This window comes from Bombus flavifrons, chromosome 5 (assembly GCF_040668555.2).
Source record: "Bombus flavifrons isolate JBK064 chromosome 5, iyBomFlav1_principal, whole genome shotgun sequence".
Classification (NCBI taxonomy): domain Eukaryota; kingdom Metazoa; phylum Arthropoda; class Insecta; order Hymenoptera; family Apidae; genus Bombus; species Bombus flavifrons.
The window spans coordinates 14,327,851-14,347,290 of record NC_138446.1 but is presented as its reverse complement, the minus strand read 5'-3'; the positions used below and the strand labels follow the sequence as shown (position 1 = coordinate 14,347,290).

The 19,440-nt window shown below is 42.1% G+C and overlaps 1 protein-coding gene across 4 annotated transcripts in view; it reads right to left on the bottom strand.

The window, feature by feature from the left end:
* osp (myosin phosphatase Rho interacting protein outspread) overlaps nt 1–18,426 on the bottom strand; it is a 216,405-nt gene extending 197,979 nt beyond the window's left edge. The window contains exon 1 of one of the 4 annotated variants that reach the window (XM_069112618.1): nt 16,692–18,426. In XM_069112618.1, coding sequence (XP_068968719.1) covers nt 16,692–16,832 — 141 coding nt within the window. In that variant the 5' untranslated portion in view covers nt 16,833–18,426. The remainder of the gene's footprint in view (nt 1–16,691) is intronic. The other 3 variants (XM_069112619.1, XM_069112620.1, XM_069112621.1) reach the window with 3 other exon arrangements.
* Between the last annotated feature and the right edge of the window lie 1,014 nt (nt 18,427–19,440).

The following is a 19,440-nucleotide window of genomic DNA, read 5'->3' as shown; positions in this document are numbered from 1 at the left end:
GGTACCAGAAGAGCCGGATTGTCGTCCGGATAGGTACTCGACACGCAGACAAGAATCGACTTTTCGCCAGCCGGATGAGTCATTACGTTGAAGCAGTAGTAGCTTATATCGAACCGCAAATGACGCGAAAAACCGCTTGCAAAGCTGGGAAGACGTCTTGCTCCGGCACATCGAACCGTGAACGTTTTTGCGCGTAAAAATTGCCCCCGTCTTGGACGATTGACCATTCGAAATGCGAATACGATCGAACCCGCGAACCCAGTGGTCAGACTTGTAAGCATAATCTCGTTTCTTCGTTGCTTCGATTAATTTTTATGCGACTATTTTTGGTAGACATTCTCGCAGAGATGAGATTTTTCCCCTTTGCGTGCTAAAATTAAGGTACTTAAACCACTCGTAACATTAAATCATCCTCGCAACGAACTGTAGTGGACTAAATATAAAGCGTGTAATAGGAAGAAGAACCTGATTCTGGATCTTACTGACGAATCTCTGTCTGAATTTCAATTTTCGTTTCGATTTATAAAATTAAAAGTCATTATCATTTTCGTGTTCTTCCATGGTCATGGAAGTTTGATGTTTTATGTGCGTATTTACAACATACTGATCGTAAAAGGTATTTATACGTAGTAAAATGTTATACGAACAGTCTCCAAGTATTTAGAATCTAAAGAAAAATCTATATATCTAGCCTACCTAGAATAAAAATGGAATAATATATAATAAAATAATATAAGAAGTACGAACGAAGTAATTGAGATGGTTAAATCGTTAATTCGAGAAAATGGATTGAAACGAGAGGCAAATGTACTTGGTTCGGTGGCAACTTTCTTCGTACAGTAGCTTTATAGCCTATTCCACGAACGAACGACAAATTTCCTGAAGTGTTGCACGTTCGACGAGTTATGACAAGTTCGTTTCTTTCGCTGGAAAGCGCGCGCGATTGGCAAGACAAGTTTTCCTTTTACTTCCCGTCCTGCTACCGAGAGAGCCTTCTACGTTCTTCTGTCCACCGTGGCTCGTACCATTCCTCCAGGGCAAAAATGAAACAGAGAGCTTCCACTGGCTGTACTTTCCTTCGTCGAAACGTTTTGCAAGAACTATTAACAAAGAAAATTCCAGTCGACCATAGAACCTAACATCTCGCAAGAAAGATATCGTTTGATCGACAGCCAAGAACAGTCGAATAAATATCGTTGCAACCCTTCGATCGCCTTTACTTTGATACATCGCCTATTAGAAACTATTCTTCCAAAGGTAACAGAATTCTAAACCAATAACTTCCTCGCGTTTTCAATTCGATATATTTCTCTAATAAATATTGGGTTGGCAACTAAGTGATTGTGGATTTTATCAATACCACTTAATGACAAAATCCGCAATTACTCAGTTGCCAACGCAATATTACAATTCCTACGGTAGGGAAAGTTTGGTTGAAAATTTTAAAACCTTTTGCTTTCTCCGTAAGATAATTCGAGATGTTATCAGCTATGAGGAATTGTCAAGATTGTAAAATTTCCAAGCCAACTTTTCCCGCCATAGAAGCTATAATACTTATTATAACAAGAGTAAGTATAAGAAATACATTTGCAGCAGTATAATTTCCCAAAGATAACTTTGTTGCCGAAACTGTTCAACTATAGATTCTCGAGAGTCGAGCCAAAGTATCGCGAGAGAACGACGATCTGTATTTCTGTTTTCCGCGGGTCTTGGATCTTGTTCGACCTTGCGATCGGTGCATAAGCGATTTATAAATAATGTATGTGCGTTTATTTATACGTACGCGCGTACGGGGCCGAGTAGTCCTGCGAGAACTGGGCCGTGCAAGGAGCGTCAACGGGCAAAAAGAAGGTGTATCGGAGTGAACACGGGACCGACGAGGGAAGGGACATACACGCGATTGCCCGTATTCGTTTTGGTCGGACGTGATTCATTCAGATGTTACGTCCGTACTCCCTTTAAACCGGTCAACCGATACCAGAACGTGTAGTCCCTGGCGACAGGAAGCTAAGAGGTGTTCTACCCTCGGAATCTCGAAGAACCTTTAAATGCCTCGTTTGTAACGTCGTACTTTCAATTTTCTATTTTATTATCTCTGCTTCGGTGATTTAAAGCGCCGAGACCGAAGCATTTCGAAATTTTTAAATCTGCCGCTTCTTTGCGCAAGAACGTTCAAGCGTGTTATTACAAACTTTCAAAACTCGAAAAGAAAATGACCATTACGATATCGCGAATGTACTTTACGATGAACGGTTTTCAAACTTTTCAAATCTTCCGCTTTCGGCAGCTGAATGCCAACGTTCCTACGTTTCTCGATGTTTATCCCAGAACATCGATCAAGCTCGATCTATTCTACGAAATTCTTTTCGAGGATTTGTCTGGTCCGCGGAGATTCTCAAAATACACGAGAAGAGAGCTGCCGACCGTCGCTCTCGAAATACCTCGACGTTTCTAAACCTCAAGTTCGTCGGAGCTGTTGCAAGTTCAAGGCAACCGATCGATCCCGAAACATCCGATTCACTAACAAACGCGAGAGACGTCAAAGAAAGCAAAGCTTGCCGTCTCTTCTGAAGCCTCTCACACTTCCCAGAATCCCGTTTGTACGCCGAAAAAGGGAAAGAACGACGGATCGAGAGAACGATGGCCGAGAATGTGCTGGAAATTAAAACCAACCACGCAGACGGTTTCGGAAAACGTAAAACTTCATGACGCGATGAAAGAGAAGCGGACTGAGCAGAGAGGTATACCGGCTCTTACGGCGTAGCATAAACACCGGACGTTTACAAGCGCAGACTCGAGAGAAAAGCGTAAACGAAGCTGATGGAAGGGAAGCACGAGGTAGAAAGTACACTTGGTATCGAGGAAAACGATACGTAGCAGTACGTTATGTCTGTTCGATTACAGGTAATCGATGCTCAACACCGATCCAACTTCATCGACCTATAAATCGACACGGGGAAGCGCCTATGGATGGTAGCCAGCGATCTCTACCTGATGAGATATCCAATCGCGCTAGGCGTAAACGTACGATTATTCTTTTGCGGTATACGTGTTCCGTGGATGTATGAAATTCCGCTCGCGAGGAACGCGTTAATCGCCGGCTATTGCAGATATCTCCTATCGACAATGGTTATCTTGCACGATTTCTCCGTTTCTATGTCTCTACGGGGATTTTTGAAAGCTCGAGAAGAGGTAGATACATGGATGTAGTTAGGATTTAATGTAAGTTCGAGGAGAATGTATATAATCTACATTACCACTGATAAGTCTCACTCTCTACATCTTCTACTTCTCGTAAAGCTTTAGCGATGAATAAATTTGTTAATTTTAGAATTTTACAATTAAGGTATGTCATTATAACGTCACGTTACAAACAACATTTCTATGCGGCAACTGTGCTAAATATTCTGAGAATAATATCGTATATACGAATGATCAGCGTTGCAGAAAGTTCACGCGCGTCTTACGGAATTATTTAGGAGAATTCTATCGATCGAACGAAGGACGTTGATCGAATAAATCGGTATCGCTGGTTGTCAGGTGTCGATCTTTCTCTGCTTCTTTGTAAAATCTACTTGGTAACGATATTAACAGAATCGTGTAAAATGATTGCCACTTCGTTATTGGATTTATTATTATTGGATCTATCTTTGGTTATCCGTGTTCAAGCAGACACTAATTTCCACTAGACACGGCTTACAGCCGGAAGCCTTAAACCGTAACAACTCGTAAACCTTGTAAACCAGCGGAAAATCTAAAATTCTTCGTTTCCCGATAAAGCTCAAAATTCTGCCTTAGTTTACGTTGCCCGGTCGTCTGCGGTCACATCTGGTGCAGGTTTATTCTTAACGCCGTCAACCTCCGCCGTTTCCCTTCGTTCTTCGTGTCTCTAAACCCAAACCAACCTTAGCATATGTATATATGAGTGGTTCAGAAGTCGCATTAGTCAGCTGCATAAATCGAAAGGTACAGTAAAGCGACGATTAGACTGCGAATATTCATGGGAAATTTTTCAGATGCAAAAACGTACGGAATACACATAATACGCAAAAATAAATAGAACGCTGAAAATATGCTGCTATTAGCTGCTACGCTGATATCGAATAAACGTTCGCAGTCTAAGAACGACCTTACAAACACTACCTTTCTTTCTTATAAATATATCACTGGTCAGGACTTATCGTTATTCGCGTCATGTTCTCATGACGAACGAACTTACGCAATTAAGTAATTTGCTTCTCAAACGTTAAACGTCAACCAATCGAGCATCAATCGTGTACTTGCGTAACGAGATTAAGGAATCGCTAAAACGTGGAATTAATCAATTAACATCCAAGAGGCTCGTATTTATCGCCTAGATAAAACCTTTAGCCATTCACGTTCTAACGTTTTCCTAACGTTCTAACGTTTTGTCAGCGAAGAAGATCGAAAAGCAAGAAGAGAGCAGAGAAGCGCGCGGCGTAATGAATTGTCGTTGTTCGGACAGATTCACCGGGAACATTAATCAATAAGTAGAACTCAATCAAGGGCTCGGATGATAATGGAGTTTCTGAGGACGAGAAGGAAAGTTACAAAGACGTCGGGCCAGCGGCGCGATCGCAAGATCACAAATTATCCATCCTGTACCATGAATGTCCCCGCTCCTCCTCCCTTCGATCATCGAGCAATATCTCATAGAGTAGCCGACCTGTGTTTAGCCTATCACGAAGTGGATGTCCTTGTCGTGACCGTGAAGCTAATTGCCGGTGGTCAGCGGGAGGACGAACGCCGGCGGAGGATAAATAGCGACGATGGTGGTGACGACGCACAAGAAGAAGGCGAAATATCACGCTGATTCCCCCTGCGATAGAAGTAGAAGGTGGAGAAGGATGTCGCCGGAACCGGAGGCGAGGGGTTCGGTGCTTTATTTTCTTCGCCGTTTCACCATCCATCATCGAGGGTCCTCCGAAAGGACGTCCCGAAGGTTGGATCCCGTGGCTTGCTCGAGAACCGACGCTGACGCTCTCCTCGCTTATAAGCCGAGCGCGGATAGAAAAGATGGATGACTCGACTTGTTGAGTTTTTAACTCTAGTTCCTCCTCGGTAAAGGATCTCGGAGGGCTTTTTGCGAGGTGCGATGCGAAAAAGCCTGAGAGGATCGTCTTTGGAGACTTTGTCACGGAAATTGGAGAGATTGCATCGATCTTCGATACGCTTTCCATCAGATTTAATTAATCCTACGAAACAATTGCCTACATTATCATAGAGGAGCTATTATGGCAGGAGTAAATTCAGTAAAATCGAGACGTTCGTGCGTAGAATATGTAGCGCTCGAATGTCGCGAAACGCTTGTTCTTCGAATCTTTCTCAGTCTCGAATTCAAATGATCGTTCGAGTTCTTATCGTTTTCTCGAGTCCTCGTATTCGATGTTTCGTTTCTTTAAACATAATATAACGTTAAATATAATAGTCGAAAGATCGTTGGTCGAAAGTTTCCACCTAATAATTGTACAAACAGAACATATATTTTCAAGATATAAAGAGATAAAAAGACGAGAATACCATTGACAGATTCTTGAACGGGGAATTTTCTGTACCGACGATGAAACGTAATCCGAGAATACTACAAGTCACGCGACCGATTATTAACGGCAGGATCGAATGGATAAAAATCCGAAATCATGGCCAAGTAGTCGAGAGGAATTGGAAGAGAAATTATAAACGGGAGGTTTATCGGGCGGAGAAAGAAAAAAGACGAGTCGCAGGGACGGGCAGGTAAGTTGCTCCGCTTCGTAACTACGCGGAAATCGCGTTACCAGGAACGAGGAGTTCTCGTTAAGAAGGAACTCCGTAAATGTAAAGCTGACCGGTACAGATCGTTCATTGACGTGGATCTATCTGGGTTTTCCTGGGAACAACGCCAGTCGTTTCGAACGGCTCGTTCATTGAAACGTTTTATTTTTCCATTAAGAATCGACCGTTTAGACGTATGCAAAAATTCCCATTGACAGGATAATTATCCTCGTTAGTTCGTCGACGAAGAGGGAAAAATGCGCGCCGGGGAATAGGTGAAGTTAATTATCGAACCCTATTTTCCGCCAGAGGAACAAGAAATACGCGCATCACGCGAAAGAAGAATGGAATTACAAGAAATTAACCCTCAGCGATATGTTCCTCGATCCTTCGAGCGATACCGCAGGATTTCGTGGAAGCAAATGAAATCGGTGCCTATGGTGTTACACGTAAATGCGTTCTTCGACTCCTCGATGCATGTTAAGATGTATATAAATTATACGACAAGGAAGGACAACTAATAAATCGTACAAAATCTGCCATGCAGGCTAATTAAACAACGTTAAGTAAAATTCGCCGAGAAATTATATGATTCGCGTGGATAAATTTCTTTTTTCGAACGAAATATTCGAGACGCGACTCTACCATTAAGAAATACTTAAAATTACGTCAAACTAAATCCATAAGCAAACTTCGATCCATCAAAGATGCGTGCAGATCTGCCAATTAAAACACCCGACGTCCCAAACATCGTTGTCCAGAGAATCCTCGTTTCCACTCAGCTACTCCAATTGACTAACGACACAAACCAAGAAGGGTACGACAACAACCCGGCAGTCGAAGGTTGGCCGGACTGGAGGCGAGCGACAGGCGCGTTTTCAATGAAGTCCTTATAAAGGCAAGGAGCGTGCGTGCGACGGCTTCTATGGCGAGGTAGAACGAGCGGAGGTTGCGCGAGGAAAAACCGCGTTTGATTCGAAGGAAAGGAGGAGAGTGGCCTCTCCGGCTTCCCAGATTCGATTAATCGCCGCGGGGCTATCGATCCAGGATGAATGCGCCGCAAGGGAGGCCACCGACGGTGCCTCTCCATTCACTAGGAACGACGGTAGCCACGAGAAGAGGAGAGCTTTCGTTTGAGCGTCGTCGCCACGTCTGCCCCAGCGATCTCCTCTTTTCCTCTTTCTCTTTCTCCGAGACCTGGCTGTTGCGTACGGTATACCGTTACAACTGGATGCCCCCGTGTCTTTACGATTTTCTGCGGCGATCTTTTTGTCGCCAGCCACCGGCCGCGGATCGAGATCAACGATCGCGACACGCTCGATTCATAACGATCCACTGCTCCATCTCTCTTCGGCTCGTTGTCCCGGGAAACGAATACGCGTTAACTTATTCGGGTTTCCACGCGTTCAAATCAACAAGTTGTCACTTATAGCTACTCATAGTTGTAGGTTGAGCTTGGTAGCGGTCGAATGGTAAAAATGCAACCTTTAAGATCCAGCTACAAAGCTTAATGTTTACATATGGTTTGCGAAGATGGCGATCGTAATGAAGATGAAGGAAGAAGCATTTCGACGACGCAAGAAACATTGATGTTCATGGAGCAGAAAGAAGTAGTAGAGATCTACTTTGTGATGGAGTTACGTGAAGAAGATGATAGGAAGATGATACCGAGATTCAGGGAAGAAAATGATACTAAACGATATACTATGATACAGCGAACGAAGACTTCTTCTTATGCCTGATGCTGCTATAGGCAGCACATTAAGTACTTTTTATAAATTGACAAGTGAGTCATTTAGCGTATTCATTAGGAAAGATCACAAAAATGATAACTTATAAACTAAGCGTGAAATCTGAAGAGACCGAAGAATCCAGCACCGTTTACTCGCCAGAAAATATAAAATGGAAAGGCTAACTTACATTTACAGTCTCTACGCCGTAGTACGAATAAACCTCGACTAATCGTTCACAAAGCTGTCGTTCATAATCGCTCGATTTTATCATTTTTTCACACGACCCAATCGTTTATAACGATGACTAAACTCGCCTAAACCTAATCTAGAAATCCGCCGTGCCTGTTTATCGACTAATTTCACGGACTGAAAAGTTTTCAACGATGCGAACGCTGATTTACGTAACGCTGGCAGAAAAAATCTAATATTTTGCAAAAATTAGATCTTACGGAGCAGTTAATATTCCGACCTATCGCGACTCTCAGGAAAACGATACAACGTGCTCGTGGCGAACCGCTCGACCTGTTGCTTATTTTTGAAAAAATATGAAACTACGCAAACATCCGTGAAATATCTATAATCAAGCGTATCCAGGAACGTCCCTTGACCCCTTAAGTTCGGTTACTTGAAACTCGCGAGACGGTAGCAACGGTATTTCGCGTGTCACGCTGTATTTCGTTTAATGGGGAAACGATCGTGGACGAAAACCGTGGTGTTGGTTAAGTGGCAATTTAACGGGGATGAATAACATCGCCGAAAGTGCCTCGAGATCGTCGTTTCGTAAGGCGAGAAAGAAATATCAAGATCGGTTGGGTGATACGTCATACGAGCACCACCGGACATAACAGTACTTCGCTTATGGCCGGCGTCGTAAGCAAAGTAAATATATGCGGCTAACAATGGACAGGTTACGCTCGACTGGTCCGTAGAAATTTTGTCCCACAAGCGTGCGACACAAGAATAACGCGGGTGAGACAAAACTTGTACGTGGACGCGACGGCGAGCCCAAAATTCTTGCCACGACGACCTTCTGCATACTGATGCCCTTTAAGCGGCGCCATATCGCTACGAGCATCGTACGAGTTTCGCATCTTCGCGCCAACTTTTCTCTTAACACGATCCTTGCGTGATGCTGTCGATCCTTGCGTGTTTCAAGCTTTTTCTATTTGGTATTTTAAAGCTTAAATAGATCATCGGAGAGTTTCGATTACGATGGTTCTGTGAGTTCCTCGGCTGGTGTCTTCGATATTTCAGTGTATCGCCAGATGATACAGCGAGAGCCCAAAGTTAGCATACACTTTACAAAAATAAGGTTCGTACAGTATCGATTTACCTACGTTTCTCGTTATTAACTTACATCTCTACGTACTTTGTATCTTTGCTTAATTTTCAATTATACGCGCAACATTGTACGTGCAAGGTTCTTGAACAAATTCCGCACCTTCAACAAGGTGCACGTGCAACTATCTTGTAATTTCTATACGTATTTTCAGTTTGATTTCAAGATTGACCAATGTAATCGTGATAATCGAGCCCATCATAACGGTACCAATGAGATTTCGAAACGATTCGTAAAATAATTCCTAGCGTAATTCGTAAAAATATGTCTACGAATATTCGAGTAATTTCGTGAGCCTGTGAAGAGAAAGGATTTATGTTTTGATATACAACGATGGAGGATTGAACGTGTGTCGAAGAGCGGCGAACGCAAGAAGAGACCAGGACCGTTCTATGTTCCCCGCGAGGGCCGTGTCCGCTTGAAAACCGTGGCCATTTCTTCCCGGTGAACACAACGCGAACAGGTATTTGAAGGTTTTTGCGATGTCGTGTTGCACGACACGACCTTTCTGTGAAGCGAGCTCTCGATAACGATCTCTATTGCCTGTCCATAAGATCATCAATAATTTGTCGTGACTTGGGCGAAAACGACAGCCCTTTTTAAACCGATGAAATTTATGCCAGGTTGGCACGCAGAGATCGCGAACGTTATCGACATCGCGCACCGCTGTATACGCGCTAGTACCTACAGATAATCATCGAATTATAAATTGTATCGAGGGAAGATACAACACGGTGGAAGTGAAGCTGAACTTTTGCTAATGAGCAGATTAGATCTTCTTTCGTTTGGCTTTAAATTGAAGATCGTGAGCGAAGGGACGTTTGAGAAAATGCTTGTGGAATTCTGCAATTTCCCCTGCAAATCTGTTAATTTTTATCGAGAAAACTTCACCTTAATTAAAGAGTTCGCTAGAGTCTACCACGTGAATTATTCATCGATATTATCGTAATTTACTTTTAGTATAGTCTCTTAGACTATACTAGAGTTCTTCGTGACTCAAAAAACTCTATTATAAAGGTAAACGTTAATTTAGTGAAATATAGAAAAATGTATTTAACCCTTAAAATGTTTTACCTTTTTTAAAAGCTGCTGGCACACGAACATTTATATCGGAAAAGAATCGGAAAAGCTACTTTTTCCATAAATCGTTGGTAGAATCGTTGTATGAAAGTTTACTCGTCGTTCGATAAAGATGTGAAAAGAAACGAATTGTAGGAAAAATTCGCAATTTCGTAATGTTGGCGAGTCCGTATCGAATTCGATACGCTACATACACTCGTGTCCCGTTATCAAAACGGGCTGATTTCACCGGCAAGAAAATTGTTACAGATAGTTGCGCAATAACGCACCTTAATTGCCAGCGAATCGAAGAATCAGAAATTACTCGGTAATCACGAACACCGTTAATTAAGTGAATACCACAGCACAGTGGTGCGCTTTGAAAACAAATGAAACAACGTACGTATGAAGGTAGCCAATGGCAGAACGGTATATCTTTCTGATCCCAAGCTTGCCTGGTTTCGTTTCGAATCGATAAGACTACGACGATGTATCGATACACGGATAAACTTCCGATAACGAGATACTTTCGTTGCTTCGACTCCCTCGTGCTTGCGCTTCCTCAAGTATACATACAATAACAAGTACGTGATCTGCCAAATATATTTCAGATTAAACTTGCACCAAGCAACTTTCTCTGCTAAGAAAGAAAACCGAGTTTGTACCAAGTGCAAAAGTTCCCTCGAAATATTTCTTTCTATAGAAGAATTTAAATAAGAAATTCGCTGGTCCTTGCTTCTCTTAGGATAAAAATACTCGAGAACGAAGACGACATTGGCGAAAGGTCGTCTTACGCAGACTGGCCGTAAGAAAATTCAAACTACCGACGATAAAATCCCAAATTATATCGCTGTAGAGTGTTTTCTCTTTCGACGGAAGAATTTAAAAGCGAAATCCACGATTATCCATGAATATTTCGAAATTAAGACGTAGGAAAAGAAAGGTTTCACGGTGAATCGTGGACGCATGTTCGCGTGAGCTTAACATAATCGATATCGAAAACAGAAATATGTGCACGCATCTGCAGGCTCGTGCGGATAACGCGTGCACCAGCAACAACAACGGAGAACGAAAGAGAGAAAGAGACGAGGGAATGGTACCGTAAGGCATCTCGAAATCGTTTCACCGGATCAAAATTTCAGGGACTCGAGAATGGCCACGAAACCCCAGAGGAAATTATTTCTCGAAGGCCACTTACCAAGGCGCTCACGAAGAAGTAATCGGACAGAAAATACGGAGCCACGGACCGATAATGGTTGGTCGTGAACAACGCGGCCCCCGGGCTCCTTATCCATCTCTCAGCCTTTCTCTCTTTCTATCTTTTTCTTGTCCAGAAACAACAACGGACTTCGTACGCAACTCGAAGAATCCTTCGTCGATCTCGTAGCATGACTCTCTTCTCGTTCGATACCGAGCACCCGGCTACTTTTCATCACTTTCTCACGTTCGCGAACCCAGAATCCTCGGACGAACGGGAAGCCGCTGATTACAGGAATTAAACCGCGTATCGAGCCACGAACCGCGCGAAAAGTCATAATTAAACGCGGTTAAACCGCGATCTCCGTTAGGCGATTCGATGGATCCGAGTCGAAACTCGAGTTCCTTTAGCTTTTGGGGATCATACGATCGCGAGACGAAATTTCCAGAGATATTTCCTCGTTTCAGAGTCGATATTTGAGTATAACGTTGTTGTCTATCGAGCGAATATTTGGAGAAATCGTGAGAGACTTCTTTGTGTTTCCTTCGTAACTGAACGTTCCAAGTGGTGTAACAACGCGGTGCAGCGTTTAGGCAAATTCGTGGAAATTCGATGAGATTTTCTTGCTTCGCTTTTGAACAGCCAACGAGATTGACAGTGGAAATTATTTAGGTCTATGGGATTGATTATCGGAAGGATCTTTTATTGCGTGTTCATCGTTATGATATAATTAAACGTGAAAGGGAATCGATGACGAGCATCGGAACATTTCCTTGTCGACAGGATGACTTCGAGCATCGTCAAAGTTACAACGTCACCGTAAGGACAACACGGTCGAACTTAATGAATTGAAATTGACAATGAGAACACAACATCGAGGATCCAATTAAACAGAACGGATCACATAGTTCAGAGTAGTTAACGAAGAGTCACATTTTTCTATTTCCAGTCGTTGAACGTCTGATCCACGCTGTGGAGGAAACAACGACGATTCGATCGCGAATATTATGCATTTATAGAAAACTTAAGAGAGTAAAAGCGTACACGAACATATTAGGTTGTTCGTTTCTTTCGTTTTATGAAGAAATAATAGACGCACAGCGTTTTTTGTTTTATATTATTTTGTCCAATTACGTACGATGGTACCCCACTGGGGGTAGCCACCCACATGATAATCAAACAGCTAAAAAATTCTACCAAATGTCCAAATTGGACAAATTGTGAATGTGAAATATTAAATAAAAAAAAAATTACGTACGATCCATTTTCTTCTGTTGAGATCAACACCGCGACATTTCACACACTTGGTTTCACGTTTCTATGAAGATGTAAAAAACACGTTTGCGAAAGAAAGACATTTTTCGGACAACCTAACACAGCGTATCTAACGCAGAGTACTTCTTGTAGTATCTAATGAACGAAACAAACCCTCGTTAGTTGCATTCGTAAAAATCTAAATTCGCACAAACAGCAACTTTCTATCGATGTCTCATACACTATGTAAAAAAAACATAGAAACTGTCGTAACTTAACTAGAAGATATATCGATCGTGATCGATAAAAATTCATTCGCCAACGATTACCCGATCTTCGAACTGCCCGATCCTCTAACCTTTAAGACCTACGTGGAATCGGTGTGGAACACGCGTTTTACAGGTATTCACGCAATCAGCTTGCACTTCCGCGATAGTCGTAACTCGTAGAAACGATCCGGGAGAGGGCCGCCGCGAGAAACGTTGTAAAAGGTCAAATTCCTTCGATTCGAGACTCTCCTCGTCAAATTACGAGCCGCGAGACGAAGAACCGTGCGACCAAGGGGCAAAGAAAGGTTGGATTGCGTATGCATTCGTTATTTGCGGTTTATATGGGGGACAACAGCGAGAAGTAGAGAGACAGAGGAAGAAAGAAAGAAGCCAAGAAACCTGTGCAGATCGGCGAGACAGAGAGGCAAAGAGGTGGAGAATAAACCGATACAGAGATACCGCATCCAGGCGAAAGCCGACAAGCCAACAACTCTCGAAAGGGCCTGTGCTGTTGGGGTGCCGCGAGAAGACGGCTGGAATGCACCGAGAACAGGTCGCAAGGCTGCCGACATTCCGAAATTTGCAACGGCCTCGGCACGGGCAACGTGTCCCATTGTACGTGTACGAAATTGTCCTGGCCTCTGGCCGAAAAAAGCGTAAAAGGGGAATAGATTCGTGATCTTCCCCTTTCTCCTCGAGAAGCTCATAGATCGCGAGAATTTCACGACCACCCTCGCTCTTCTTCCAATTCTGTTTTCTTTCTTGGAAAAAGAAGAACAGCTTTTCAAGAATCTCGTCGCAAGATTCCGTGCGAATTTTACGACCACCCACCTCTTCTTTACATTTTATTCTACTCGTTCGGATTTTTGGTCATGCGATATAACGAGACTCGAGTCTCTTTGTACGATAATTCATTAATTAAACCGTTAACGACCAAAGTTTATCAGTGTAGATACCGCAACACCTTGCAAATACCTCTACTATGTTTCGTGTAATCGTAGAATCTACGTGAAAGAAATAACGAGGAAATGATATTGCGCGAATTTTAAGAAGTCTCTTTCGTAAACACAAAATATGCAAATGACTCTCGAGATAAGATAGAGGGGCAAGCAGTTATATTTCAGAGCTAAATCTCCTATGTTTTCAATCTCCTATATTTTCAATTTCCTATATTTCAATGTTCGTATGCATATTGAAAATTAATATGCACGCGCGTCACGCGACATAAACGAAATAAATTACGCAGCTCTGACATCGATACAAAGTTTCGCAAACATTTCCCAATGGAAACATCCGTAGGTAAAATCAATATATTATCCAGCGCGTTTCATGCGGCGTGCAATTTTCCTGGCGTCATTAGCGGAAACCAGAAACGCCGCTCGTCATTCATCGTATCGGCTATGGATATGTTTCTCTATACTGTATACCGCAAAAAGCGTTTATACCTATTCAAAGTCCCCTTTTCTCTTCTGGAATCGATTGCTGCGTAAAAACCAACCAGAGAGATACTCGAGAGCAACAGAAAAACGGATAATCGTGGAGAATGGAAGAAACTCTGCAGAATCGAGAGAACCAGAAACGAAACAAAAAAAAATACAATAAACGTCGTCTTATCGAACAGATTTTAAACAGACGACTGTTCTCAACATATTACACGTTCATACGTATTTCGACTTCTACGAAAACTTAAATAAATATCCGATAAATAATTAGAAAATTATCAAGTCGTCTAGGAATTGTCATCTCGTTTGAAACGTCGAACATAAGTTGTAACACTCTTGTAACAACGATCTCTTTAATTCGATGTAACCAAGTTCTTGCTCGTATCTGTCGCATCTTTTCATCGCTGTGTTCGTCAATTTTGACGCTTGTATTATTTCTATCGTAAGTATTTACGCTTAATTAATTTCACGCATATGATAAACGATTTTACGATACAGATTCAGACTTTGTATAAACTTCTCCATGTTTCTTAAAAGGTGTCTACAAGTGTTCAAATATTGTACTTTCACATTTGCCTGCATACGTTGAATCGTAGCCTTGCGCGAATACAAAATTCTGATCGATTAATCCTTTCGTTATGCTTTAGGTTAATTGTCGCGTTTCGTGCGAAACCTGTAGGCGTCCTAAAACTTGAACGGTGTTCCTGTGCTGGCGTTTCGAGTACGGTACCGTACGATCCGCAGCGTGAATTGATTTTTAACGCTTTTATTCTGCGGCCCACCCTCACCCCTCCCCCGAGGGCCCCGCTTTTACGAGGCAATTTTGCTCATCGACGACCGTACCGGGCCCCGTTGTAAATAAAAACCACAGGCAGAAGGAAGAAAACCGTACTATAAAGATTCCTCTTCTTCTTCTTTTAACGTCTCCTAACTTGTACCGCGTGCCACGTATTTATGTCCCGAAGCCCGTGGCGATGCTACTTTTTCGCGCATTCGTTTGTAAATTACTATTACGATTCAATCGAAACAGTCACGACTTCGAAAAATAAAGAGAAAAAGAACGGGGAGGAAGATAATCTCGAGGATTCGAAAAATTTTATTAGAAAAACGGATGGAAAAGAGGTTGGGGCGAGGAGTAATTTCGAGGATCCAAAAAACTTCATTTTTTAGAGAAAGATACAAGAACGTTGATATTCTTGAGGCCTTCGGTCTATTTAAAAGATACATTTTGAACGATTTGATCGGATTGATCGAGATTAACCTTGAAAAGCCCTCAACGCCTCCGCCAATAGCAATTTCTTCCATCTATCTGCGTCAACCTTGAATTCCACTTATATTTCACTCTTTTTTTCCTTTCTTTTTAACTCTACGGCGAATCAAACGTACTGTGCGTTTTTCCATTTACCAGAAATAGATTTCGATTATAACGATATTAAGTCCAACTCCGGTATTCTCACACTCTGGCTATATTCTAATACCAAATACAGATTATAATTGCGAGACGACGCGCATGGAATTGCGATAAACGAATCGTGTGTATGTATATACATATATTTATATAGTTTCATGGCTGGATATTTATGCGAGTCAATATTTTTATGAACATAAGAGAAGACATTTATTTCGCTCATTTAATATTATAACGAGTAAAATGGACTGTCTATAAAACGTTATAATCTCTGTAACCCTCTATAACCCTATTTTTCATTGTTCCTGCGATTTATCACTTCAATGGATAAACCGTACAGGAATTAATGAATACACGTGATATAAATGGACTGTTTGCTGATAAAACAGTGGTATAACGATAATGGAAAATATACAATTACACGTACGCGATATGATACTTGAGAAATATAAATAAAATATGAATAGATAAATAATTGTGTATCATCTGAAAATCTACATTTTTGTATACATCAACGTCATAATAGTTATAGAACATCTACCGATCCTTCATACTATTCTAAATCTTTCAAAAATCCAGGTAATCTTCGTAAATAATTACACATAGATAATTATAGAACATCTACAGATTTTGTACACCGGAACTGGTATAACCTATACGATTCATATAACGCGCGGTTTCTTACAAAACGCAACACACCCCTGCATATTATACTTTACTCATTGTACTTTAATTATATATCTTCTGTACATTTTTGCATTTTGAAATATCTCCGAAACGCAAAAACATCGACGGTCTAATCATGACGAACGAACCGCTACATCGGCGCGACGAAAGCCTGAAAAGAGAAGCTACACGGGTGTCTGAGTTGAAAACCGTTGGTTCGTTCCGCGGACTAATCGTGTTCACCGTGCACGCTCATCTTACATAACATCGACATCTCGAACGTCAGGACCTTCGTCCTTCTGGCTGGTCCCGATCACGGCAAGGAATTCGAGGGCGAGCAAGAAAGAGAAAATGCCGGCTCGCGATGGACCGAGTACGCACGCGTGAGTAAAAACGAGACAGAGATACATACGCAACTATACGTTAGAGTGAGACAAAGAATACAGACAAAGAAGGATAGATAGCGAGCAAGAGAGAAGAAAAGGCGCACGCAGGGAAGAAGAAAGAGAGAGAAAGGAAGGGAGACAGAGAGTCCATCAAGCAAAACTCACCCTGTTGCATTCCAGAGCCTCCGCGCTGTGCTCCTCCTTCTGCTTGAAGCAGCTGCTGCACTTGCTCTTGTTGAATATGTTCGGCGCGAACTTCCTGCACTCGGCGCCGGTGCCACGGACGCCCGCCGTGCCGCCCGACATCGCGACACGTGCGAATTAACCGCGACGACCGGACAGCACCATCGTTCGTCTCTCGCCCCCTTTTTCTTTATTCCTCACCCTCCGGTTCACCTCCGTTCACAAGCACCGAAAACGCACCGAGCAAATACGCACCGACTAAATGCACGCCGGCTAAAAACGCGCTGGCTAAATACGTACCAACGAAATACGCACCGACTAAATGCGCGCCGACTAAGTGCGCACAAACTAAACGCGCATAAACCAAATGCGTACCGATTTCGTATGACAAAAATCGGCTGATATCGATTACACGAACGTGAAACTCCAAAACACGATTTCCCAAAGTTGTTCTTTCTGCACACGATGAGACAGTTTTATCGAGTAGTGATTTTATTCGTTTAGAATATTAATTTCATTTATTTAAATTTGTACGAATTCTGTATAATTTTGGCTTTTACACAGACGCGCGCCACCACCGGCAACGAGTCAGTCCCCAGCGGCCACTCTCCGCGTGTCCGTTACGTTAACGGATCGAGTTAACAGGATTTCGTATTCTCGTTTCGCGCGAGGATCGTCATTTATCGAGCTATCGACCGGCAACGATATGTTCTCGATATGTTTCGTCGATTTCGTTTGTATCTCGCGTGCAGTCAGGTTCGTGACACGATCGAGGATCGACCGTACATCGAAGCGACGCTCGCTTAGCCAAGGAGAGCGAAATGTGCTCAAATCGGCGCCAATGTATGAATAGTAACGTATTACGTTTTCTCGTGATGGTTGACTCCGTAACCGGAAGAAACTCCGATACGCTTCTTTGCCCGATGTTTACATACGCTTCGGCCAATGATATACGTGCTCGACTCCGTTCGAATTTCGTAACATACACAAACGAGCGCGCTTGCCTCGTGCTTGTGTGTTTACAGTGTGTTTATATGTCACACGCGTTTACGTGACACGCACCGGTTACCGTCGATATTGCGATATTTACATTATTCGGATAAACGAATCTGGTCGAAAAGATACAATATCGAGATGACTCGATCGATCCGATTCACCCTCGCATCCCAATCGACTTGTTGATAATGTTCCCCTCGAATACTGTACGCTGTTCGATGCGAGCACGTGGATTATACGCGGCACTCCGAATCACACGAATCTATTATTAGACACAATAGCATGCACCGCAGTTAACATGTCACAGCACCGATCTATCGATCGTTCGACTAATCGAACTGTTAATCGCACATGATAGGTCGCGATTATTCGATCGAACGAAAGGTCACTTGCTTTTTTGGCTGCTCGAAACTCGCCTTGGATTGTGTAGAGACGTGGCTAAGATGTGATTATTCGTTTGCCACAGTTCACGATATACCAATAGTAGCACCACGAGCACCACGATCCTTATGTACGCTTATACTATATCGACTGTCACAGTGATAATCCCGTGATACGACCCGAAATACTACACACCCGACCACTACGGCAACGACCACGACGACGACGACACTCGAGCACACTTACGACACGTCGCGTTGTGCTCTCCATGACAGAACGCTCCCGCGGACGTCCATCTGCGATCTGGCTCGTTTAACTCGGCCTCTATGCCGTCCGTAGCGCTCACTCTCGCTCGATCGACCGTAGCACGCCCTCTTGGGTACGAGGCTACGCCAGCGCCAAACTAGTCCCCAATTCGTCCTCTGGAACATAGTGCCACGGCGTAAGAATTTCAACTAATCATCTCGCCGTTATTCTTTTATTCCATTCTCTTCGAATTTTCTTGATCGCGACCCTCTTACATAGTAATTCACCAACTAATAATATTAGTAAATTGTCAAGTTGCAGGTTATAAATTATATACTTCTCCTTTTTGCATCGAACAGGATACTCAAATAATTTGTAACTTGTAAAATTTGATTACAAAATTTCATTTGCGTCATTTATTAAACTTGTTATTGTTATGCAAGAGAATTTACTAATACTTATAATTTGCAACTTGTGAATTGTAAGATTTAAAATAAACGATAAATATTATAAAAACATCAAAATTAAATATAATTCATTGACAATTGATATCGCTTGCAAAAAATTAAACAATGTATATTATCAAACACATTAAGGTATGAATAATAGATTCAACAATTGAATTAATGTAACAATTGAAATCATACTAAATTTAAGGCAAAGATTTGTACATCTTAGCCATAAAGAATTTCATAAGACTTGATTTTAAAAAAGATACGTATGTATCCCTGATATGATCTATCGCAATTTGTATTTAAATATATTATTTGTATAAAATATAATGTACACATATAAATATAGAGTGACAAGGTAAAAGATATATCTGCAATTTTATTTTATAATTAGGTATACTAGGAAAGTCACATTTCCCAAAATACCACACACTATCCGAATAATATATATTTCGCGAAATGTGGTTTTGCTAGGAATGACCTAATAATTATAAGTACCTTCCTAGCGGATGATATCTCCCTTACTTTCCAAACGTAATCAAATGTTGAAGTAAATGAAGAAATATGACTTTACAAAGAAGCACGTTTGAACAAACTTAAGTTGCAAACTACGACTTGACTCATGCGAATGCTTAAATTGAATCAGCTGATTTTTA